This window comes from Monodelphis domestica, chromosome 2 (assembly GCF_027887165.1).
Source record: "Monodelphis domestica isolate mMonDom1 chromosome 2, mMonDom1.pri, whole genome shotgun sequence".
In the NCBI taxonomy this organism is placed as follows: Eukaryota; Metazoa; Chordata; class Mammalia; order Didelphimorphia; family Didelphidae; genus Monodelphis; species Monodelphis domestica.
Window position 1 is genome coordinate 286,005,631 of NC_077228.1, and position 25,666 is coordinate 286,031,296.

Genomic DNA, 25,666 nt, shown 5'->3' on the forward strand with positions numbered 1-25,666 from the left:
TTCAGCTCTCTGGGCCTGTACCCAACAACCCACGTTCAAATGAATATCCAATAGCATTTAATGTTTTAAAGTTTGCTTAGCACTTGCCAAATTATTTGTGATTTTTATCCTCTCGACTGCCCTGGGAAGGTAGGTACTCTTATACTCATCTTACAGATGAGGAAAATGAAGCAGTCTAAGGTTCTGATTGATGCCCAGGGTTACAAAGCTAAGGAGAATCAAAGGCTGGTTTTGAAAACAGGTGTTCCTGACTCCCATCTACTTTTAACATTTGTTTCTGGTCCCTAAAAAAATTTTTTTTTTCTGTAGGGCTGTCACAAGTCTAGCAACTTGAGAATTTCCTGTTTGAGTTAAATGACAAATAGGAAGACCTTTAGAGAATTTTTATACCTGCCAACTCCTATTTTACAAAAAAAAAAAGTTTCTAGAAACTGACTTCACAATTACAGGGATTAAATGTTAATGCCAAGGTTGGAACATGTTTTCTGGTCCCGTGAAGCAATATAAAACATTTATAAAAAGTCCAGCTGAGGAACAGGATGGATATATGTAAAAACAATAGTACTAAAGAGAGTATGGGCAGCTAGGTGCAGGCCTAGAGTTAAGACATCTTCCTAAGATTGTTTGGGCTTCATATTTACATGATGTGTGACCTGACCGTGGGCAAGTCACTTCATCCAGCTTGCTTCAGTTTCCTCATCTATAAAATGAACTGTAGAAGGAAATGGCAAAACTAGGATCTTTGCCAAGAAAACTTCAAATGGGGACAGTAATGGATCAGACATGGATCTGAACAGTTCTAATCCATCATAACTACACTACATTTGGAAAGAGCAGAGCCTAGTGGTTATCAAGCTCTTAATCAAATTGTGGGTTTTTCATATTGTCAGCAAAGGTTGTATGGGTTCATACTTTGTACTGTTGGAGGGTTTGTACTTTTAAAAACATTTTCAGAATTCTCAAGCATTTTTTTTTCATAAAACATTCAGCTTCAAGGAACAAAAGCTTCGGTTCTGGTGTCTAGTTCACACTAGTACAATCCTTTAAGATATGCAAAGCATTTCCTCCTCCCCCCCCCCCCAACTGGCTCTGAAATGAACCGATTTGCTCTAGCTGCTACCAATTAGTGTTGGGGCTGGCTCGAATCCAGGCCTCTTGGCTAAATTTACCAGCACCCTTTCCACTACAGCTTCCTCTTCGCTCATGAGATAGGAATCCTTTCTCCCAAACCCACCTCCCACCCCCACATTCGACCAAGCTGTGAAATCCGAAGAAGCGCCTGGCACATGGTAAATACTTTAATGTTAATGTGTCGGATGGCTTAGGTGCTCAGTCATTGGGGGAGGGGGTTCTCTAGTATAGTCAGGAGTTCTAGGGCGAGGGCAAGCCGGGGCTGGTCGGGAGCGGGGTTTCCCAAGGCTTGGGTTTCCGGGGAATCCGCGATGCGGTGGGCTCCCTGCAGGTGGCCGTGATGTGCAGCTTCTCCAGCCCAGGAATGTCCTGGCCTTGCTGAACCAGCTGCAGGACGTCGGAGAGAGACACGGCGCGAGGTTCCGGGGCCTCCTCTTCCTCCGGCGGCGCCGGGCCCCCTGGAGCTGCAAAGCGTAGGCCCGGGCCTCGGGAATGAGCTGATATCGCCTGCTCAGCCGCCGGGTCTTGGGCCCGGATTGCTCCTCCGAGGGGGGCCCCACCACCCTCCTCATCCCGCGGGGGCAGCCCGGGAGCCGGGGGCCTCACTGCATCCCCGACGGCGAGGGCGGGCCCCGAGTCCTTTTTTCCCGCAGGGCCGAACTCTGGGTCCTCCCTTCCCATCAGGCCGGGCTCTGAGTCGTCCCCACCCGTAGTGCCGGGCTGCATTTGCAGATGGCAGTAGCTGAACGCCTCCCGAGCTGGCCTGCGGCCTCTCGAGCCGACCTGCGGCCAAGAGCGGAGTGGGGCCTTCGGCACCTGAGAACAGAGCTTCGTTCTAAAGGAGACAACGCTGGCTAAACACACCCCACTCCGCTTCAGTGCACACTGGCCTCCGGAGGAGGGCACGATTAGACCACAACTAGAGCACAGAAGCAAGATCAAAGGAAGTAAAGACTACCTGGAAAAGCGTAGGCCCCTGCTTCCGGTTTGGGAGGCCGGAAAGAACCCGCAACAGCGTTTTAGGGAGGAGCTGGACCCTATCAAGTCAGCCCAGAAGGGGGAGGACAATCACAGTATCAAAATGTCAAAGATGGAGATTAGCCCAGAGTAGGGAGCAAAAGCACTAAATCAGAATGTCAGAGATAGAAGTAATCAGAGACCCCAGTTTACAGACCATACCAATTCAGCCCGGGGAGGGGAGCACCAGAACAGAATCGGAATGTCAAAGATGGAGATATTAACTGGTTTTTATGGGCCATACCAAATCAACCCGGAGAGGGGAGCCCAATCAGAGAATCAGAATTTCAAAGGTAGAAGTAATCAATGTTAGAAATTGAAGTAATAAAAGGACCTTAGTATACAGACCATATCAAATCAACCCAGAGGGAGTAGCACAATTACAGAATCAAAATGTCTGTGATAGAAATAAATGATCAGAAGACCTTAGATTTATATTACTTCAGAGGTCATCTTTAGTCCAACTCTTTTGTTGTTATTGTGATGGGTTTTTCAGTTATAGCTTACTCTTCATTGCTCCCATTTTGGGTTTTCTTGGCAGAGATACTGAAGTGGTTTGCCATTTCCTTCTCCAGATTATTTTAAAGATGAGTAAACTGAGGCAAAGAGGGTAAAGTGACTTGCCCAGGGTCACATAGCTAGTATTTTAGATTAGATTTGAACACAGGTCTTCCTGACTAGGCACTACACCACATATCTGCCTATTTAAAGAGTTGAGCAATTATCTCTTCCAATCTCCTTGTTTTGCAGATGAGGCCCAGAGAGGGAACTTTATAGAATCACAATTATAAAGGACCTTAGCCACTATCTAATCCAATCTATACACAAAAGGAATCCTCTGCTTAACATACAAGACTAGTGATCATTCAGCATCTAGAAGACCTGCAAGGAGGGAGAATCCATCACATACTGTAGAAACCCGTCCCATTTTTTGACAGTTCTAATTGTTAGGAAATTTTTCTTGCCATTGAACCTCAATTGACCTCTGGAAACATGTACCCATGTACCTATTTCTACCCTTTGGGACCAAACAAAACAAACCAGATCCTTGATCCCATCCTTCAGATTTTAAATTTCTCTTTTAATTTTTAAAAAAATCCTCACCTTCCATCTTAGAATCAATACTGTGTATTGGTTCCAAGGCAGTAGAGTGGTAAGGGCTAGGCAATAGGGGTTAAGTGACTTATGCCAGCTCACACAGCTAGGAAGTATCTGAGGCCTGATTTGAACCCAGGACCTTCCTTCTTAGGCCTGGCTCTCAATCCACTGAACTACCTAGCTACCACTATATTTGGAGTATAATTTACATTTATTTTTATGAGAAGAATTTTTTAAAAAATTCTTTTTTAAACCCTTACCATCTGTCTTGAAATCAATACTGTGTATTGGTTCTAAGGTAGAAGAGTGGTAAGGATTAGACAATGAATGTGTTAAATGACTCGACCAGGGTTACACAACTAGGAAGTGTCTGAAGCTAGATTTGAACCCAAGACTTTCCTTCTCTAGGCCTGGCACTGAGTCACCCATCCGACCTTTTCCTTATTTCTCTATGAGCATACTCGGTTCTTTTGATTATCTTACTGAAAGCCACACAGAAAGGAAACAGAAGAGCTAGAATTCAAACTCAAGGTGACTCCAAATCCATTACCTTCTCCAATGTACCATATTGATTCACAAGATGCCTACCAGTGATTTCCATTTTTTATTACTTACATATATCAATATTTGGATGAGGGAGGTAGATAGGAATCCTTTTCAGTCATCACATGCTAAAAAACTGTGCAAACAACTTCATAATTGTGGAATTGTTTTTGTTTTCTGATGTGTTTGCTTCTGTTCTTTGGCTGACAAAACTCATATTGTATATCAGGATTACCAGAAACAGGTTCAAGACCAAGTCCCTATTCTTGTCTCTGTAGATGTCCTAATCCAATGGCTGGATATCATCACCATGGTTGCTTATAGTTATGTAGTGCTTCCCAAACACCTTATGGTTTGGGTTAGCACAGGTAGGATGCCCCATTTTACACAGAAGACCTCTGAGGCTCAGAGAGGACCTTGTCCAAACTCTGTAACTAGTAAATGTCTGAGCCAAGACTTAAATCCAAGTGTCTTCTATTTAGATCTAGGATTCTTTTTTTCCTGGATCATAGGATTTAAAAGCTAAAAGGCACCTTAGAGATCATCTTCATTTTTGTTGTTGTTCAATCATTCAGTCATGTATACCTCTTTCCATGGACCAAACACACCAGGCCCCTCTATTGTCCACTATCTTTCAGTCTGTCCAAGTTCATGTTCATGGTTTCCACAACACTATCCATATACTTTTCTGTCATGCCCTTCAATCTTTCCCAACATCAGTCTTTTCCAGTGATTCCTTTCTTCTCATTATGTGGCCAACGTATTTAATTTTATTTTCACTTTATTTTATTTTTTAAGATTTACTAATATTTTTAACTCAATGACAGGAAAAAAATTTTTAAACTTGTCTTTAGGTTTGAGCCAAATTCTAACCCTTCTTCCCTCCCTTCCCACCCCCTTCCCTGATATGGTTAGCAATCTGATATAGATTTTTACATGTGTAATAGAATAAAACATCTTTCCATATTAGTCTTTTTGTGAAAGAGGACTCGAACAAACAAAAGAAAAGTGAAGAATTAAAGTGAAATGTAGTAGTTTTCCATTTCAGCTTCATTTTACAGATAAAAAAATTTGTCTGTAGATACGAGAAGCCCAGGGATCTGCTTATGATCACAATGGTGGTGAGAAGCAAGGCTGGGATTTGAATGTAAGCCTCCACCACCACACTTCTCTGACCCCGCCACCAGCCTGCTGCAGGCCCTCCTCATTGCTCAGCAAGACTACTGTAGCGGCCTCTTAACTGGGCTACCCCTGTCTCAAATCTCGTACTTCCCTTTAATCTTCCTTTTAACTCTCAAAAGGGAGCTTCCTAAAGCCCAGGTCTGACCACATCCCTTCATTATTCAATAGACTCCAGTGGTTCCTTGTCACCTCCAGGATCAACTCTAAAAGTACCCGTTTGGCTTTTAAAGACCTTCAAACAAGATGAGCAAAAACCCTGAAAAGACTTGTGTAAAGTGATGCTAAATGAAATGAGCAGAACCAGAACACTGTACACAATCACAGCAATAAAGTACGCTGATCAGCTGTGAATGATTTAATTATTGTCAGCAAGGCAAGGATCAAGGCTATCTCCAAGAGACTCATGATGGAAAAATGATATCCTTCGCCACTGATTGATTGAAGCATACCATTCTTCACTTTATTTACTCCATAAATTTTCTCTAGTATAAGCAATGTGTTTTGTTTCATAACATGACAAATAGGGAAATATGTGTTATATTAAAATATGTATATTACCTACATCATATTACCTGCTTTAATAATAAATATTAAACTGGGTTACAAATGTAACAAGTTTATAAACCATATATTTCAAAATGTTAATCAATTATACTTTAAGGCTAGCTGGCTTGAAACTAAATGTAATAATTAAAAAATAGCTGTTATATAATTTATCTGACTGCGTTGATATTGATACAGCTATAGCTGCCTGGGCCAAGTTGATTCAGACGGTGGAGGAACTTACTTGAGGCAGTCTCATACAATGTTATTTATTATTCTTTTTTAGTAGAAAGAGGAATAGGAAGTATGAATGTTAGGAGATCTCTTACAAAAAATCCTTATTCTAAGAAGTCTAAATAACCAACCCAACCAACTGTCCCTCACGGGCTTCTTCTTGTTCACGGAGGTGAACCTACACTTAACTGACTAAACTCAACTGACTAAAGATTAAATTCTATCTCACTACCATAAGTTACTTTATATAATCTTCTCAATCCTTAAATTCTATATTAAATCTTCACAGTTTTAATCAGCTCTAAAGATTCCACTTTCTGTGTCAGTTTCACAGACAAGCTCTCTGGCTCCACCTGTGGCCGAGAAAGGAAAAACTTATCAGTAACCCACTGTTCTTAGTTTAGTATTTATCCCAGCTTTTTCTCAGCACTCAACAAAAGTATTGCAAGTAACTCCAATCTTCTTCAGCTGTCAGAGAGTCTATCTCACCACCAACTGTCTCCAAACGAAGTCCCAGAGACTCGCTCAGAACTTCCAACTGTCTCTCTCTCCTCCCAGGTTTCTTATAGTATCCCCTGCCCCATTCTGTCCATTATCTTCTTTTTTTTTTTAATTTATTTAGTCATTTTAGAACATTATTCCTTGGCTACAAGAATCACATTATTTCCTTCCCTCCCCTTCCCCCACCCATCCCGCAACTAACACACAATTCCACATGTGTCCTTGACCAGAACCAATTTCCATGTTGTTGGTGTTTGCATAAGGATGTTCATTTAGAGTCTCCATCCCCAACCATATCCCTCCAACCCATGTATTCAAGCAATTGTTTTTCTTCTGTGTTTCTACTCCCACAGTTTTTCCTCTGAATGTGGATAGTGTTCTTTCTCATAGATCCCTCCAAGATGTTCAGGATCACTGCCTTGCCACTAATGGAGAAGTTCATTACATTCGATTGTACCACAGTGTATCAGTCTCTGTGTACAATGTTCTCCTGGTTCTGCTCCTCTCACTCTGCATCAATTCCCGGAGGTCATTCCAGTTCCCATGGAATTCCTCCAGTCCTTATTATTCCTTTTATCACAATAGTATTCCATTACCAACAGATACCACAATTTATTCAGCCATTTCCCAATTGAAGGGCATCCCCTCATTTTCCATTTTTTCCCCAAAACAAAGACTGCAGCTATGAATATTCTTGTATATGTCTTTTTCCTTATTATCTCTTTGGGGTACAAACTCAGCAGTGCTATGGCTGGATCAAAGGGCAGACAGTCTTTCAGTGCCCTTTGGGCATAGTTCCAAGTTGCCCTCCAGAATATCTGGATCAATTCACAACTCCACCAGCAATGCATTAATGTCCCGACGTTGCCACATCCCCTCCAGCATTCATTACTTTCCTTTGCTGTCATGTTAGCCAATCTGCTAGGTGTGAGGTGATACCTCAGAGTTGTTTTGATTTGCATTTCTCTGATTATAAGAGATTTAGAACACTTTTTCATATGCTTATTAATAGTTTTGATTTCTTTAACTGAAAATTGCCTATTCATGTCCCTTGCCCATTTATCAATTGGAAAATGGCTTGATTTTTTGTACAATTGGTTTAGTACTTTATAAATATGAGTAATTAGACCTTTGTCAGAGGTTTTTGTTATAAAGATTGTTTCCCAATTTGTTGCTTCCCTTCTAATTTTGGTTGTGTTAGTTTTGTTTGTACTAAAACTTTTTAATTTGATGTAATCAAAATTATTGATTTTACATTTTGTGATTTTTTTCTAGCTCTTGTTTGGTTTTAAAGTCTTTCCCAAAGATCTGACATGTATACTATTCTATGTTCACCTAATCTACATATAGTTTCCTTCTTTATATTCAAGTCATTCACCCATTCTGAGTTTATCTTGTTATAGGGTGTGAGATGTTGATCCAAAACCTAATCTCTCCCATACTGTCTTCCAATTTTCCCAGCAGTTTTTTTTTATCAAATAGTGGGTTTGGTCCCAAAATCTGGGATCTCAACACTCCTCCCCACAGACTGCACTGAGAGGTCTCCTGACAAAGCTCCAAGAGGGGAGACTGACAGAAAACCCCAAAACCAAAAATAAAAATGAGAGGAACAAGAGCACAGACAACTGCAGGAAGTAAAGAAGAGATAAATATGGGCAAACAACAGAAAAAGAAAAAAGAAATTACAATCAACAGCTTCTATACAGGCAATGAACAAAGAGCAAACAGAACAGAAAAGGAGGGAACACCAAGCAATAAACCAGAAAATCCAATGAATTGGATGCAGGCTTTGAAAGAACTCAAAATACAATTCAAAACACAATTAAGAGAGGCTGAAGACAATTGGGAAAAGAACTTAAAAACTAAGATAAGTTATCTGGAAAGAGAAAATAGTGTCTTGAAAGCCAAAATCAACCAGCTTGAAAATGAGGCAAAGGAGATGAAAGATGAGGCAAAGGAGATGAGAGATGAGGTAAAGAGAATGAAAGATGATCTCCAAAGAAAATCAGACCAGAATGAGAAGGATGACCAAAAAGCCAGGGATGAAATAATCCAGGCTTTAAGAACCAGAATACAACAACTAGAATCAAGTGACTTCACAAAACAGCAGGACACTATAAAACAAAACCAGAAGAATGAAGAATTGAGGAAAATATGAAGCATCTCATACATAAAACAGAAGATTTAGAAAATTATTTCAGGAGAGACAACTTAAGAATCATTGGTCTACCAGAAGACCATGACAAAAGAAAAAGGCTGGATCTCATACTACAGGAAATTATCCAAGAAAACTGCCCCAATATTCTAGAACACGAGGAAAAAGTGGAGATTGATAGAATCCACAGATCACCTCCTATACTTAATCCCCAACTGACAACACCCAGGAATGTTATAGCCAAATTCAAGAACTATCAGACCAAGGAAAAAATATTACAAGCTGCCAAGAAGTCATTCAGATACCATGGAGCCACAGTGAAGATAACATAGGATCTGGCTGCATCTACACTGAAGGACCAAAAGGCATGGAATATGATATTCCGAAAAGCAAGGGAACTAGGTCTACAACCAAGAATCAACTACCCAGGAAAACTTACTATATTCTTACAGAGGAAAGTATGGTCATTCAACAAAATAGAAGAATTCCAAGCATTTGTAAAGAAAAGACCAGACCTGAACAGAAAATTTGATTCCCAAGCACAGAACTCAAGAGAATGATTAAAAGGCAATTTAAAAAAAGGGGGAAAAACAAAAACAAAAACAAAAACACCTTTTTTTTTAAAGAGACCCAATAAGTTAAAATGATATGTATCCCTATAAGAAATGAGGTCATTGGTAACTCTTGAAAATTGTTATTATCACCTGGGCAGCTAGAAGAATTACAATTAGAGGGAACAGTGACAAACTGTATAGGATGAAATGCCAAGACATAAATATATATATAGATATATGTATGCATAAATACATATACATGTATGTATACATACATACATACATATATATATATATATATAACTAGAGCTAAAAAAGAGGTTAATACTAAAAGAAATGGGAAAAGAAACAAAAGGGGTTAAATTTATATGTCACAAAGAAGCTCATGGTGGGAGGGGGGAGAACATCAATACACTGGAAGGGTAAAGAGGTTGGAGGTAGGGAATACTCAACTCTTACGTGCATTGAAATTGACAAATGGACTGGTGGGGAGGGAAGCAGTACAAGGGAGGGAGAGGGTGGGGGGTAGTTTAAAAAGACTGCAAAGAAAATAAGGGGGGAATAAGAAGGGAGGGGGTAGAAAGGGAAGTAAAATAAGGGTGGGAACTAGGGGGACTGATTAAAAATAAACATTGGTGTAGAAGGAAATAGTGAAAGAAGAAAAGGCAGGACTAGGAGTAGAACTCAAAATGATGGGAAATACACAGCTGGTAATCATAACTCTGAATGTGAATGGAATTAACTCACCCATAAAATGCAAGCAAATAGCAGAGTAGATTAGAATCTAAAACCCTAACATATGCTGTCTTTAAGAAACACACATGAGAAAAGTGAAAGTATAGGATGATATATATAAGATATAAGAGGATGGAGCCAGATCTACTGGGCATCAACCAAAAGCTGGGATCTTTTGTCCATTCTCTTCTTAAAGGGAACAGTGTAAAATATCAAAACCCTTACTGCTGAGCTAAAATCCTTTCTTCTAACCAGGCTAATCAAGCTAACTAAAATTCTTATTATATCACTGCCTTCTTGGGGGGAGCAGGGAGAATGACACATTTTGGGACATAACTAATGTGAGAATTTGTTTCTCAAATAAGCATATTGATTATAATTTAGTACATATTTGTAGCAAATAATATGTATTATGTTACATATTTTTAAATGGTAATTTTTAAAAAAGAACTTCATAGCCCAACCCTTTCCTACCATTACAATCTTCTTATATCCGATGTCTTTACACATATTCTCTGATCTAGGAACTCTTGCCTAAATAGCATTGTAGATAGTGTTGAGCCTGGAGTTAGGAAGATGTGTTCAAATTTGGCCTTACACAGTGACCTTTGGCAAACTTCTTTTTGCCTTCATTTCCTCATCCATAAAATGAGGATAATAATACCATTTATCTCTCAGAGTTATCATGAAAATCAAATGAGATAATAATTGTAAAGTGATAAGCACAGTGCCTGGAACCTAGTACGGACCATGTTAGTTATATATTATACATATATATTATATATATATGATGGCCTCCAGAATGGGAAATATCCCATATGTAACATTAGCTATTATTATTGTTATTGTTATCATTGTTATTTCTTGGGTAAGGTGCTCTGTCTCCCAGCTCCATTCCTTTTCATTGGCTGTCCCCCTTGCTAAGAATTCTCTTCTTCCTCTTGGCTTCCCTGGTGTGAGGCACTGGGACTTCAGCTGCATGACCCGGGGTACCAGAAAACTTGACCGCTCATTCATCCTATTGTATAAGACAGTGTGTGTGCATACACCTCCTGCAGGCACATTGCTGCATCTTGTTGGCCATGGCACTTTCCTTGCTAGCTCTGGGAAAATGTCTTATCAGGCCTGAGAAGCTGGTCTTGATGACCCTGGGAACAATTTTGTCAGCACAGACCCAAAACAGTCTGAGGTGAACACCTGGGTCCTGTTGGGCTTTAGTTTACCCCTCCCTATAAAAAGAGACCCTCCTTGTAAGGAGGTTGGCACTAGAGATGGATCTGCCTATTGTAAGTTACTTATGATAAACCTCTGTCTATTCTGAGCCACTGTGGCTTGTCCAGTCTCATTCTTTCATTATCACCTTGACCTCAAGCTAGGAGGACTTCATTCTCCAGGGCCTTCTCTAACATCTAACAATGGCAGTTGGTGGGGGCAGCTGGGTGGTTCAGTGGATTGAGAGCCAGACCTAGAGATGGGAGGTCCTGGGTTCAAATTTGACCTCAGACACTGCCTAGCTGTGTGACCTTGGGCAAGTCCCTTAAGCCTCATTGCCTAGCCCTTAGCAGTCTTCTGCCTTAGAACAAACACCCAGTATTATCCTAAGACCAGAAGGTAAGGGTTTAAACAAACAAACAAACAAACAATGGCAGCTGGTTAAAAAGAACTTATGTGTGAAGTTGTAAGTAATTCTCATTAAATTGGAAGTAGTATGCAGTGAGTTTTGATTTGATATTTTATATTCCTTAGTCTTTCAAAGAAGAGAAATTAATTTAACAGGCAAGAAAGCAAGGTCATTTCTCTGAGTAAGCAAACAAACTTGGCAGCTAAGTCATTAGGACACCTAATTGAATGTTTCCCAAACATTGAAATGAAGAGATTAGGGACATCCTCATCCCTCTTACCTCAGTTTCCTATCCTGTTATCCCAATAAACCCCTTGACTTGAAAAAGGAAAAGAAAAGAGTATCTTTATAGTTTACTCAAGGGGGAGGGAAGAAGCCAAAGGCTTCAAGAAGAACTGGGAGATGAGGGAGGCAGGGAGGAGAGGGTTGGAGAAGGGAGGGAGTGAAAGGGAGGAGGAGATGAGGAAATAGACTGATCCATCATCAACCATCAGTAGGGATCAGTAGGCAAACCCCAGAGCATTCTACAGAGCAGTTCCCCTGTGTGGCAGCATCCCTGTACTAGCATCCCTCAGCATTTCTCATTCCTACCTCCATTACAACCAAGCAGTTTCAGGTTTCCCTCTAGCAGTTCTTTAGTAAGCCAGAGTACATCCAGTTAGTTCAACCAGAAAGTTTCCTCAGTTTACATTTTCTATTTCATGAAGCAGAAATTATTCCTATATTCATTGGAAATTCTACCATAAATTATGAAACTATTTAAGTAAACACTTGGAGCTAAATATGTATTTCATTTTATTTTACTTTAAATTTATTTATTTAATTAATTAATTTAGAATATTTTTCCATGGTTACATGATTCATGTTCTTTCCCTCCCTCCCACCAATCCCTTCCCGTAGCTGACCTGCAATTTCACTGGGTTTTACATGTGTCCTTGATCAGAACCTATTTCCATATTGTTAATATTTGCACCAGGGTGATCTTTTAGAGTCTACATCCCCAGCCATATCCCCCTTGACCCATGTAATCAAGCAGTTGTTTTTCTTCTGTGTTTCTGCTCCCACAGTTTTTCCTCTGAATGTGGATAATGTTTTTTCTCGTAGATCCCTCCAAGTTGTTCAGGATCACTGCATTGCCACTAATTTGATTGTACCACAGTGTTTCAGTCTCTGTGTACAATGTTCTCCTGGTTCTGCTCCTCTCACTCTGCATCAATTCCTGGAGGTTGTTCCAGTTCCCATGGAATTCCTCCAGTTCATTATTCCTTTCAGCATAATAGTATTCCATCACCATCAGATACCACAATTTGTTCAGTCATTCCCCAATTGAAGGATTTCCCCTCATCTTCCAGTCTTTTGCCACAACAAAGAGTACGGCTATAAATATTTTTGTTTCAGTCTTTTTCCTTATCTCTTTGGGGTATAAACCCAGCAGAGGTTTGACTGGGTCAAAGGGCAGGCAGTCTTTTAAAGCCCCTTGACTTGGAGCTAAATATGACACTTACTTAGGGAAAATTTGGAAAGTAGCCTCCTCTGCCACCCCACACCAAAGTCCCACTTTGGAAAAGAAGCCTTTACTGGTCTTCCTTGGTATGTGTGCTCCCTCTGAGACTATCTCTGATTTTCCCCATGGAAATCTCATTTGTATATAGTTGTTTGCAGGTTGTCTTGTCCCATTAGATTGGAAGTTCCTTGAGGGCAAGGTCTGTTTTTTGCCTTTCTATTCCCTGGATTTAGCATCATGTCTGATATCATTGCAAGTACTTAACTTGAGTTGACTATTTTTCTACCCCTGACTTAGGCCCATCTCAAAACCCAGGTGCAAGCCAGACTTGCCACCCTTGAAGCACCCTTTTGCTTTCCTCTTTTCCCCTTCATCAAAAATTTCCTTAAAGTTTATTAGTGCTAGATGCAGCAAGGTAGAATGCAGTGGAGAAAGCACCAGATTTGATGTTAGAAAACCTAGGCTTAAATCCCACCTATAGTCCTTACTCTCTTTGTATCTTTAAAGGAGCTACATTGGGGCAGCTAGATGGCTCAGTGGTTTGAGAGCCAGATCTAGAGATGGGAGGTCCTGGGTTCAAATCTAGTCTCAGACACTTCCTAGCTGTGTGAACTTGGGCAAGGCACTTAACCCAGCCTAGCTCTTACCACTCTTCTACCTTGGAATTAATACACAATACTTAGAATCAAGATGGAAGATAAGGGTTGTTAAAAAAAAAACACACATAGAAGGTAATGGTTTAAAAAGGGGGGAGGGAGCCTTCAATTTCCTTGTTTGTGATTTCAGACTGGATAATCTCTAAGGTCTTTTCCAGTTGTAAATCCTATGACTCTTCATTATCTACTCCCATTAATTGTCTACAATGTGGCTTCCCTATGAAGTTTTTCTCTCAGAGGTCCCTGAGGACCTCCTAATTGTCTAATCTAATTGTAAGCTTGGAACTCTCTTGGTGTCATTCCACACTTTCCCTTCCCTTGGCTTCAGAGATGCCACCTGCTTGGTTTGCTTCCTGCTTCCTTGTAGAGAAGATGGCGTTGGTAGGTTGATTCCTAGAATTCAGAGGGTTGAAGGCACATAGCAGTAATCAATCAGCAAGCATTTATTAAGTACCTTCTTTCTACGTGCCAAGTATGAGGTATATGGAGACAAAAATAGTCATCTCTGCCTTCAGGGACTTTACATTCTTTGGGGAGGAAAGTAGCAATCCGTACAAATGTGACAGTAAAAGAAACACAGGACCGGACAGCCCACATAGTAGCCTGGACATTATAGACAGATTTGGAATGCCCCAGCTAGATGTTACAGTGGATAGAGTACTGGGTCTGAGGCTAGGAAGATTCATTTCTGAATTCAAATCCAGCCTCAGGCACTTAGTAGCTCTGTGAGCCCAGAAAAGTCTCTTAATCCGGTGTGCCTCAGTTCCTCATCTGTTAAATGAGCTGGAGAAGGAATTGGCAAATCATTCTGGTGTCTTTGCCATAAAATGCCCAAATGGGGTCAGAAAGAGAAAACTGAAAGGACTCAACAACAACAACAACAAATGGAATAGCCCATTCCACATCTCAGGGAAACTAGAGCTCCCCATTTGTGGGGACCACCAAGAGAGCTGTGGCTGGCCAATCACTCTTCTAGTTTGTAAGATAATTTTAGTGTTTTGACTTGAATCTAAATTTTAATGGTCACCAGGGATGATTCCCAGATAATAAAATACCCAAGTCAGTTGGGAATTATGAAGATTTTAACTAATATAGAGAGAAGGAATTAAGGAAAGAAGAGAGAGAGAGAGAGAATTAATTTAAACTGCTCTGGCTCAGGTTGAGTCAGGCAATAGTTAAAGGCCTTGGCCAAAGTGGCCTCCCTGAGCCTAAGGGAAAGGAAGTCAGTCTTATCACTCACCACGAGACTGTCTCCAAGGAAGCTTCAGTCCTCTACTGAACTTAATCTCCTGAACTGAGTTCAGAACCCAATTCCACTCCGAACTCAATTCTCCCCACTGACTTTTTACCCCTTCCCTTTAAAGAAATTTTCTCTTATGTCACCTCCCCTAAATTTTTATGTCTACCAATCACAGTAGATACTTTTTTCTAGGACTGCCCATTCTTAGTTCTCACCACTCTTTAGTTCTCACCTTCTCTGGTTAGATTATATCTTCTGACGTACTTCACACTTCTTTGTTAAGCTTACCTTTTGTGAGTTATTTGATCTTTTTGTGATTAATTTAACCTTTACAGGTACTTAACACCTTTTTGTATTAGATCTAAAAATAGACTTAGCTTAAAGTTCTACTTCATTATAAGTTATGAGTTAAGTACCTTCATTGTTCAATCAGGAGTTTACAACTTTATCTTCCCCTAAAGTATGTCTAAGTATGGGTGGAGTAATGTAAAGTTCCTAAGACATTCCTGATTCTTGTTAGACCAAGTATCTCCATTGTTACAATAAGAAAATAGCTAAATCAAATCTTCTAAAGTGCAGTCTGAGTAGTTTTTAAAATTCACAAGCTTCAAGAGGAATATTGTGCTTGGAATTATATCTGTTACACATCACATGTTTTTGGTCCAGTACAACTCTGATTGGGTTCAGTATAAAAGCTACTTCCCCTTGTCACTCCAAGTTAGAGGGAAATAATTCTGTCCCAAATCTGGTAGGGAGTCATCTCATTTCGGCCAGCTTCAATTGTCCTCCCACCAAACACTTAATACACAAAAGCTAATCATGGAGAGAGAGGAAATATTTATCAAAGCAAATAAAATAGTACCTGGGGAAGCTACGGAGATAAATTTAGGTGAGAAAATATTCAAGGATAAAGGGAGGGTCAGTCTGAGAATGAGAAGGAATCTTACTCCCTAAAATAGAGAGTAATGTTACCTGAGAAGTCCACTTTGGGCAGTCTCTGGGGATCAGACATTAGGAATCAAGGGACATGTTGGGGTGCTATCTCCTCCTTAGCACTTCAACATGTCTTGTGGTTCTGGAGACCTTCCATTTGCCATTCATATTCTCTATTTCTCTGTCTCGCTGTCTCTGTCTCTCTTCCTGCCTCTGTCCTTTCTCTGTGTCTCTGTCATCTCTCTGTCCTTGTCTCTCCTCTCTCCCCTTCTCTCTCTGTGTCTCTGTCTGTCTCTCTGTGTTTAAGAGGACTACACCTACCTGAAGGTGGAGCTCTATTCACATAAGTATAACAAGGGCCATAGACAGACACTTAGGGTGCCCTGCCTGCTTCTGGCCTACGCTGAAGGATGCAAGTATTTAGGGGATAACCAAGACAAATCTTTATTTTCTAATGAGCAGGAAGAGCCACTGACTTAATGGTGCTTTAAAAGAGAGTAAGATCCCCTCAGTGCCTGATTCACTTCCTGGCTATAGATTGTACCTGGGCTATTCAGGGCTTCCCACTTGTTGACTGAAAATGCATGGCAGCCCAAGTATAGGTCCTGCTTGGATGAGCCTGGGAGTAGACCTTAGAGCCCTGATTTTGGTGGCTGGGCAGTAATTTTGTGGTGGATGCTTCCTGTCCTAAAGGCCACCTTGTGATTTCTGAACAGGTTCAGAAATTCTGGGCTCTCCATCAGCATTGGACATACCCATACTGCTTCCACTAATGGACCCTTCTTGGAAGGTAATGAAATTGATTCCTGCTGTGGCTTACCAAAAGATATGGATCTGGAGGGAGTTATTTGGACAGTTTACAGCCCAAGTGAAATGTAAAAGGACAATTTCACAAAAAGCAAAACAAAACCAAGTTTTAAGAAGAATAAAAGCATGGTTAAAAGTTACAGTATCTTTTTTTAGTCTTTCTATGAATATGAACCTTTATGTTGTGAAGATTAAAATTAACTCTCCCCTGATTGTGAAGATTAAAATTGTAACCTCTACCTATTTTTAGATCTAATCATCAAAAATGTAAACATCCCACTTAATCATTAAGCAGGAGGTCTGTGACCCACGTGTGCAATAGTGGGTGACAAATTAGAATTAAACTAACTGCCCCTGGGCAGTCTTAAAGCAAAGCTTCAACTGTGATTGGTAGACGTAAAATTAGGGGAAGACACAGGAAGTGACGCAAAAGAAGCATCTTTAAAAGGAGCTGTCACTTCCTGTGAGAGACAGTTCTTCATTCTTTGGAAGTGGAGGCTGGACCCCAGACCCTGTTCCTGGGGAGGCTGTTCTAAAATCACTTCCTTTGAACTGACACGTGGTGAGTGAAAAACTGACTTTTAACTGCTGGATTTTCTTATCTTTTCTTTCTTTTTTTAAAAACCTTTACCTTCTATCTTGAACTCAATACTGGTTCCAAGGCAGAAGAGCAGTAAGGGCTAGACAGTGGGGGTTAAGTGATTTGCCCAGGGTCACACAGCTGGGAAGTGTCTGAGGCCAGGTTTGAACCTAGGACCTCCCATGTCTAGGCCTGTCCCTCAATCCTCTGAGCTACCCGGCTGCCTCCTAACTGCTGAATTTTCTGAAAAAAATAACCTCAGGAAAGAATTACCTTCTCCTCTCTCTGATTTTCTTACTTCATTCTTTCTACATTTTGTAAATAAATTGTAAATAAATGTCTTTGGAATAAATTAAATTCCTGGCAACCACACTCTTAAATAATCCAGTCCAACCCTTTTAAAAATTAACCCCTTTCCCCCCTTACAGTGTGCTAAGCCTTTCTTTCTTTTGGGTAAAGGATATAAATAGCTGTCCCATACCCAACTCATATGAAGTACCTTTATTGCCATGAGGTATCTTTTTACTCTTTCTCTTTGGAGAGATACTGGATCAGAGCCAATTCTAAACTTTAAATCATTTCCCCTGGGCCACCAGGGTTAGATAGTAGGGTATAATAACTCAAAGAATGGGAGAAAAGAAGTTTAACCCTTTTTTAGATACTCTGGCTCCCTAGCACTGAACTTATTATTTGCTGTACATGTGCATTCAAAGCAGAAAGTACCCTTAAGAAGAGTATGAAAGATGCAGCATACCAGACCCTTGGGCCCAACTAGTTTTTGTTGTTAAAATAAGCATATAAAAGGGACAGTTGGAGGGCTCTGTGTATAGAGAGCCAGTCCTGGTTCAAATCTGAGCTACAATTAGCTGTGTGACCCTGGGCAAGTCACTTAACTCCTTACCACTCTTCTGCCTTAAAACCAACACACAATATTGATTCTCAGATGGAAGGTATGGGTTTAAAAAATAAATTATACAAAAATAAGTGTATACATCATTTATACAAAGCAAATACAGAGTAATGAGGAGGAGCATTAGCAGCTGAGGGCATAAGGAAAGGCTTCAAATAGAAGGTGGTGCTCGAACTTGAGTTCTAAATTTTTTTAAAGAAACTAGACACTGGATGGAAAGAAGGGGGTAGGTATATGGGTAGTCAAAGGTGTGAGGGCTTACAAAGCCCTTTTTACTTTTCATGTCCATCTGCTCCCCAACTTTCACCTGTGGTTCCAAAAAGTTGTTGGATGAGCAGCAGCCACACTCCAATAAATGATTGAAGGTAATCAATAGGCCTCAAACCCATCAGGAAGTTAGGGGGATGTCTACGCCAAACACATAAAGACTTCCTCTGATGAAATGGGCACATGAGAATAATTTGTTCCACTAGCCATGAAGCCAGCTGAAGGAGACACTCTAAAGTGTGTAGAGGTTGATTGGTCAGATGTCAAAGATGCCAGCGTCATTTGCTGCTTCCTGGGCCATCATCAGTCATCCTGACTTTTTTTTTTACCACTGGACTTCCATAACTCCAGAAGAGAGTGAGGCTAACAACCTTATGAAACTCTTCATCACTAAAATCTAAATCATGTGCAAGTCAAGACATCACCCCATGATGTCATTGACCCTCTTTGAAATAAAGGATGAGCAACAAACCATGCCTACTGGTTGACAAGTAAAGGAAAATCACCAGTGGGGGCTTATGGATTATACTCTTAGTAGTACAGACCTACAGAATTTCCTAGAATTTGGGATAATAGTTATCTTCCAGGGGATCCAGCCAATGAGTATAGAGTGCAAATTGAGGAGAATATCCTAGAAGGAGTACTAGAATATCATGAGTCTTTTGGGAGGTAGGAAATAAAAAAGACAAGTAATAACTGCTCAACTCTATTCACTGAGGAGACTAGGACACTAGTCTTTTCTTTTCAGTTCATTATTGTCCTGCATAAATATTCTATATTTAAATCCTGCTTGGAAGCTTTGATTGCTTGTAGGTAAGTTAACTTGAATAACCTGGAAATGCACCAAATTCAGGGCAAAACTCAAACACTAAGTGGAGGTGTTATTAAGTTTCTAAGATGGAATCCAGGGCATCTGCCCCCCATCAACACACAGGTGCCATTTCTAACTATTCCTTTCCTATTTCCTGCAAAGTAATTATTGCCAAGATTTTGTCCTTGGTCTATATTATCTCCCTTAGCAATCTCATTCATTCTCATCTTCAGCCACTGCCTCTATACAGGTGAATTCCAATGCTATAACTTATATACACACAATAGACACTTAATAAATGTAATTTTATTCCAAATCTCTAATATATCTCTGCATCATCTGAACCCAAAGCTTCCACATACCCCACGCAAATAACCAAACAAATGGATTTACTATGTGTATACCATTCAAATAATTGCATTTCTCTGATGTGATCTCTTCGACAACTTCAGGGAACAATATGGTTCTGCTAAATAAGGTCTGAGAAATATAGCATTGGGGCAATTAGGTGGCTATAGAGAGCCAGGCCTAGAGATAGGAGGTTTTGGGTTCAAGATCTTAGACCAGCTGGATGATCCTGGGCAACTAATTTAACTCCAATTACCATTCTTCTGCCTTGGAATCTATATGTAGTATTGATTCTAAGACATAAACTAAAGGAAAAGAAAGAAAGAAAGAAAGAAAGAAAGAAAGAAAGAAAGAAAGAAAGAAAGAAAGAAAGAAAGAAAGAAAGAAAGAAAGAAAGAAAGAAAGAAAGAAAGAAAGAAAGAAAGAAAGAAAGAGAGGGAAGGAGGAAGGGAGGAAGGAAGGAAGGAAGGAAGGAAGGAAGGAAGGAAGGAAGGAAGGAAGGAAGGAAGGAAGGAGGGAAGGAGGGAGGAAAGAAAATATAATAATGACTTTGGCCACTTATGAACTACTTAAATTTTTCAAAAATGTAAATGCTTTATTGATGCTACTAAAAAAAGAACCTTGTTGTTATTTCCCAATATGACCTATGCCCATCCATTATCCTTCTATTTTAAAATTATTATCAAGTGCCCTTATGGGTTACTTTCCTGTAATCTATACTAGAAGGTTGAGTCCTCTAGGGGCTGAATATATTGGGTTCAAGATGCACTGTGGCTCTGCATTCCTAAAACTATAGGTCACAAGCTCCCACCAATGCATTTATCTTTTGATAATCATCCATATTAGGTCAAAGCAAAGGAATTTTCTGAAATGGCATTATAATAAAAGTAACAATACATATCCTCCATAAACCTGGAGCTCTTATTATTATTGTTGTTCAGTCATTTTAGTCATGTCTGACTCTTTGTGACCCCATGTGGGGTTTTCTTGGCAAAGACATGGTTTGCCATTTCCTTCTCCAGATCATTTTACAGATGAAGAAACAGAGGCAAACAGGGTTAAATGGCTTTTCCAGGGTCACACAGATGCACTGTGTCTGAAGCCAGATATGGATTCAAGTCTTCTTGACTCCACTCTATTCACTGTGCCACCTGGTTGTCCCTACCCACCAGATGGTTATATCTGATCTTCGTGACCCAGTGAACAATAGCACACCAGTACTGTCCATGAGGTTTTCTTGACAAAGATACTAGAATGGTTTGCCATGTTCTTCTCCAATGTATCCCCCTTTTGGGGGGAGGAGTCAAGATGGTGGCTTAGAAGCAGCAGAAGTTCAGGCCTCTGAAAAATCCTTCCTTACCGATCACAAACTTATTGCTCCTAGGAGACTGAAAATCAAACCTAACAAGAAGACAGAGCCAAGGAACCCTCCTGATGGACTCAATCCAAAAGGTACATCCCCCAAAAGCTGGAATCTGAGAACACACCACGGTTTAAGGGGAAGGCAGATGGAAGGTCCCAGGACCCCTCCCCCGACCCACCTAGAGTGCTGAGCCTTCAGCAGCAGTGGGAACCTCTGGGAGGGCAAAAGCACTGGTCTGGAGGGTGTACCTTGCGGGCAGGGCTGTGACAGGCTCAGAGCATCAAACACAGGTGGCAGGGAAGGAACTAGAGAGGGAGCATAGAGAGACAGCCTGGACAGAGCTGCAGAGACCTTCCATATTGCTCCAGCCTTCCAGGAGGTTTTGGCCTCAGGGCACACCCAGCCCAACCCAGCTAATCTTAATCCCATCAAAAGTCTTCAGAGGTCAGGGAAACCCAAACTCCAATGTATCCCCATTTTATAGATGAGGAACTGAGGCAAATAAGAGTTAAGTGTCTGAATCAAATTTGAATTCAGATCTTAACTTGGAGCATACTGTCCCCCAAATACACATCTAATCAGTGGGAAGAATGGATACCCAAAGAGTTCACAGGTGGAGATGAACACAAATAGGGAGCATGTGGCCAAGAAAACTATCCCTCTGTCACCACAGAACCCTTGACATCTTGTTATCATTTCATTGGGTCCTGGTGCTACTCCTCCAAGGGTATAGGGTCCCCTCTGGTCTGCAAGTCCCTCTGCCGAGTCCTGTTAGAAATAAACATAGGATTCAGGTCCTTATTCTTTCCTCACACAGTCCCCAGGTAGTGCCTGAGCTTGGGTGCCTGACTCTGGCTAAGATCTCCACTATCTCCAGTTTGGGGCTCAGTTGAAATCCTGATCTAGATAGTGTTAGGCTCTTTCAGAAAGAGGTAAAGGTTTCAGCCCCAAGAACCTGAAGAACTTGCAGGTCTGGGACCTGCCTTTGCTTAAGCAGTATTCCAGTTCTATTCCCCAAACTCTTTTTTCCCCCCAAACCCTTGCCTTCCACCTTAGAATCAATACTGTGTATTGGTTCCAAGGCAAAGGAGTGGTAAGGGCTAAGCAATGAAGGTTAAGTTACTTGCCCAGGGTTCCATGGCTAGGAAATGTCTGAGGCCAGATTTAAATCTGGGACCTCCTGTCTCTAGACTGGGCTCTCTATCCATTGAGCCACCCAGCTGATCCCAAGGCTCCAAACTCTTGACTCCTCTCCTTTACTTGACTTGACTGGACTCCATGAATGGATTCCCTGCTCCTCTGGACATGGAGTCAGGAAGACTCATCTGCCTGAGTTCAAATCTGGCTTCAGATACTTCAGACTCTGCGCAAGTCACTACATCCTGTTGGCCTCAATGTCCTCATCTGTAAAGTGAACTAAAAAATGATAAGTCCACTCCATTATCCATGATTTCAGTCAACCAATTGCTAAATATCCCCTAATTCCCATCAATCTTTATCTAATAACCAACACTCTATGATCCCAGAACCTAACTAAAGAACTTTGTCAATTTGCTCCTGGACTAACAATAGCCTCCACTTCATTGTGTTATTGGATTGTTTAGAAAATTCCTCTCCATGTTGTCATACTCTCTTTGGGATTGGAAGGGTGATGATGGTGTTAATGAATCAGAAAAAGGCCTGGGAAGCAGGGCTGCCTTCCAAAGACAAAGAGACATAGAAGAAAGAGGAAAAGAAACTGACAGAGAATACAAACTGGCAAAAATATAAAACTACAGTTCTCTTTTCCTTCCCTTTCCTTTAAAACAATTACTTCCTGTTTGCCATGCTGGAAACAGGGAGCAGAAAGCTACTGAGATTAAACTGAGGCATTCTACTTATGTAAGTGAATGGTGACTGATTTAAGATTGGGACAGATTTTTCCTTTTATTTTAGTGATATTCAATAAACTATAGGGATGTAGGGGCGAGGGTGGGAGAATAGGATGTAGTATCCACTAAAAGCAGAAGTGCCAGATGTGAGGTGGTAGAGTGTTGAGCCAGAGATTTCCTGTTTTTTATATTTGGAGCTATATTCCAATTTCCCTTAGTTAATTTGAAAGTCTGACCACTACTACACTGCCCAGTTGTTTTATGGCATGTATTTATTTATTTATTAAAAACTCTTACTTTCTGTCTTAGTAACATCTTTAAGAAGAACAAGGGTTAGCAAGCCCGGTTAAGTGACTTGTCCAGGGTCACATAGCTGTAAAATTTAAATTATTAACAATTAACAAAAAGGTTCTTACTTTTCAATAGAGTTTTATTAAGAATCACGTGAAGTAGAAAAAATAAAAAGGATAGAAGTACAAAGGCTACTTTTCTAATCTAACTGACCACATGTGTGGATTCTTTCTCCTGGCTCCCAGCCAGCCTCCTCAACTGTGTTCTGGGAAGCAGTGACAGAGGGCAGTGCCACACCAAAACTTTTATCCTCCATCCCTTCCATACATGCACGTGCGTTCACATTAGTCCTTTCACAAAGTGTAAGCACACAAATGAGATGCCGGGTAAGATGAGCTGGGTCCAATGAGCTTTTTGGGAAGTGAATTCTATCTACATACAGCTAAGAAGCATCTGAGGTCAGATTTGAACCCCAGACCTCCCAACTCCAGGCCTGGCACTCTATCCACTGTGTCATCTGGCTGCCCCATTAGTATATATTCAAAATAGCTTTATCCCAATAGAATTCTTGCTTGCAACAAAGGACAGCTAAGCAAAACAAACACGCATACTGGTCATGTCTAACAATGCATTTATTCTTCCAGCTTCTCTGGTTTTATCCCTAAAGTTATCTTGCATTCATTTCATATATAGTTTGTACATAGGCATATGTCTCCTCTGACATACATGCTCCCTGAGGGCCGGGACTATTTAATTTTTGCCTACAAACAGGGTGTTTGTGTTATTCATTTAGGTTATTTGTGTTTACATGGGTCTGTCTAAAGGTGATTTACAGGGGAGCATGAAGAGAGATCTCTAGAATCTCCTCCACCCACCTTTCTCCAAAGAAGTTTTTGATCCCTTCCAGGAAGGGAAACCGGAAGCTGGAACCAAAGCATGTGTACTTTGCTCTCCCCAGAAAAGAGGAGCAAATGAGCTAGAGTTATATCTATCTGCCCTCCTTTATTATCATTAGGCTAAGAGAAATAATTTTTGTAATGCTATTAGTCTAGGGGAAATAATTTTTAACTTCAAACTGTTGTAAGGGACTTTAACAGGAACAGGAAATCCTGAAAACCAGGAAGTCATACAAGGAAAACCAGGAAGTCCTAGAGAGCAAGAGGGATTCCAGAACATTGGGGAAGAGAGGCTGTTGCTTTTCCCTAACAGTCAGGAGAGAGCCCAGAGGATTTTCAGTCTGGTTATTCTAGGGTGGAGTCAGAGAGCCAGTGATTCCCTCTCTGGGCTTTCTGGAGACTCTGCTTATCCTTGCTGTTGCTGCTGCTGCTGCTGCTGCTGCTGCTGCAAAGTGGATGTTCAACAGAGCTGCCAGTGACTTCCTACTGAGACTGCTGATTGACTCAAAGAAAGACTCCAGTTGTGTGAGATCTACTTTGGCCTTGTTCTTGCTCCTACCATACCCTGCCTACTATTAATTAATAATTTAATGAGTTAGTTTAGAATAGTTATAGGAAGTTATAAGGTTTTTAATCTCTGTTTTGGGTAAAAAGTTAGTCATTCCCTGATTCCCTTTCCCTTCACCCTTTAGTTTAATAAACCCATTATTTTGTTATATATTTATAGTTTTGAACCCTTATTTTAACCCACATATTTCAAAGCCAAGTTCCTTGTCACTATCCTTTAATGGAAGTCTCCTAAACTATACATTCAAACCTCAGTTTCCTTTCTACTAAATGCCAGTTCCACAAAGAACTGAAAGAACAGAAAATAAACTCATTTATCTAAGCCAATAGTAAACAGAAATCAGAAAATGTATACTGAGGCAAAAACAGAGAATTTGCCAAAGAGTATTCAGAGTGATTGAACTCTCCCATTGGAAAAAAAAATCTGGTGGTAGAGTCAAGATGACAGCTTAAAAGCAGCAAAAGTTGATTCCTCTGTGAAAACTCTTCTACACCAATCAAAAACCAAGAGTTTCAAGGGGTATAGAAAACCAGATCCAACAAGAAGACAGAGATGGGGGACCCTCCTGCTTGATTCAACTTAAAAGGTACTCGGAGAAGGTTGTATTCTCAGGTTTAAGGAAAAGAAAGAAGGAAGGTCCTAATGTGCCTCCCCCACATACTGTGCTGAGACTCAGGAAGTTAGTGGGATCTGAGGACCAGGGCTCCAACCAGGACTGAGTGCCTTGCTACTACAACTACACAAAGCTCAGGGCTCTGACCACAGTTGGCAAGAAGGCTGCTGGAGGAGAGAATCAAAGAAAAAGGAAGTCTGGTCACAGCCTTTGGCCACCACACTTCCATCATGGGCCTATGCCTCTAGAAATTTTGGCTTCAGGGTAAATTCAGTTCTGCAGATCAACTCAACTGTTTAATCCAGTTGATAAACAGTGCAGAGAAGAAGCCTCCAGAGGGCAGAAAAGCCTAAAGTCACAGAGCTAGTAAACAACCAGAAGAGCAAGCATACAAAATAGACAGAAAGCCAAACTCAGCAACAAGACAAAGCCACAGGTCTTTCCTACTCAATCCAACCTGACAAGTATGCAGATAAAGTAGAATTCTCAGGTAAAAGGAAAAGATCCAACACCCATCCCCTACCTAGGAATCCAGCTGACTGGGATCCCAGGGTAAAGGCTACAACTGTGAGGGAGTACCTTGTACCAACACTGAAAGCTCAGAGCTCTGCTCAGACAGCTTGCAGGGAGGCAGCTAGAAGAAAGGAGAAGAAGACAGAGGGTAATTACCTTCAGCCTCTACATCTTCACTTTC

At 40.7% G+C, this 25,666-nt stretch overlaps 1 protein-coding gene and 1 pseudogene across 1 annotated transcript; one reads left to right on the plus strand and one right to left on the minus strand.

Moving 5' to 3' along the window:
* Positions 1–1,282: 1,282 nt before the first annotated feature.
* Positions 1,283–5,671, minus strand: C2H6orf226 (chromosome 2 C6orf226 homolog). Its single transcript, XM_016431082.2, has one exon. It carries the CDS (start codon positions 1,855–1,857, stop codon positions 1,372–1,374), a length of 486 nt encoding a protein of 161 aa, XP_016286568.2. The 5' UTR covers positions 1,858–5,671; the 3' UTR covers positions 1,283–1,371.
* Positions 1,864–25,666, plus strand: part of LOC103093999 (HAUS augmin-like complex subunit 1) — a 43,061-nt pseudogene continuing 19,258 nt past the window's right edge.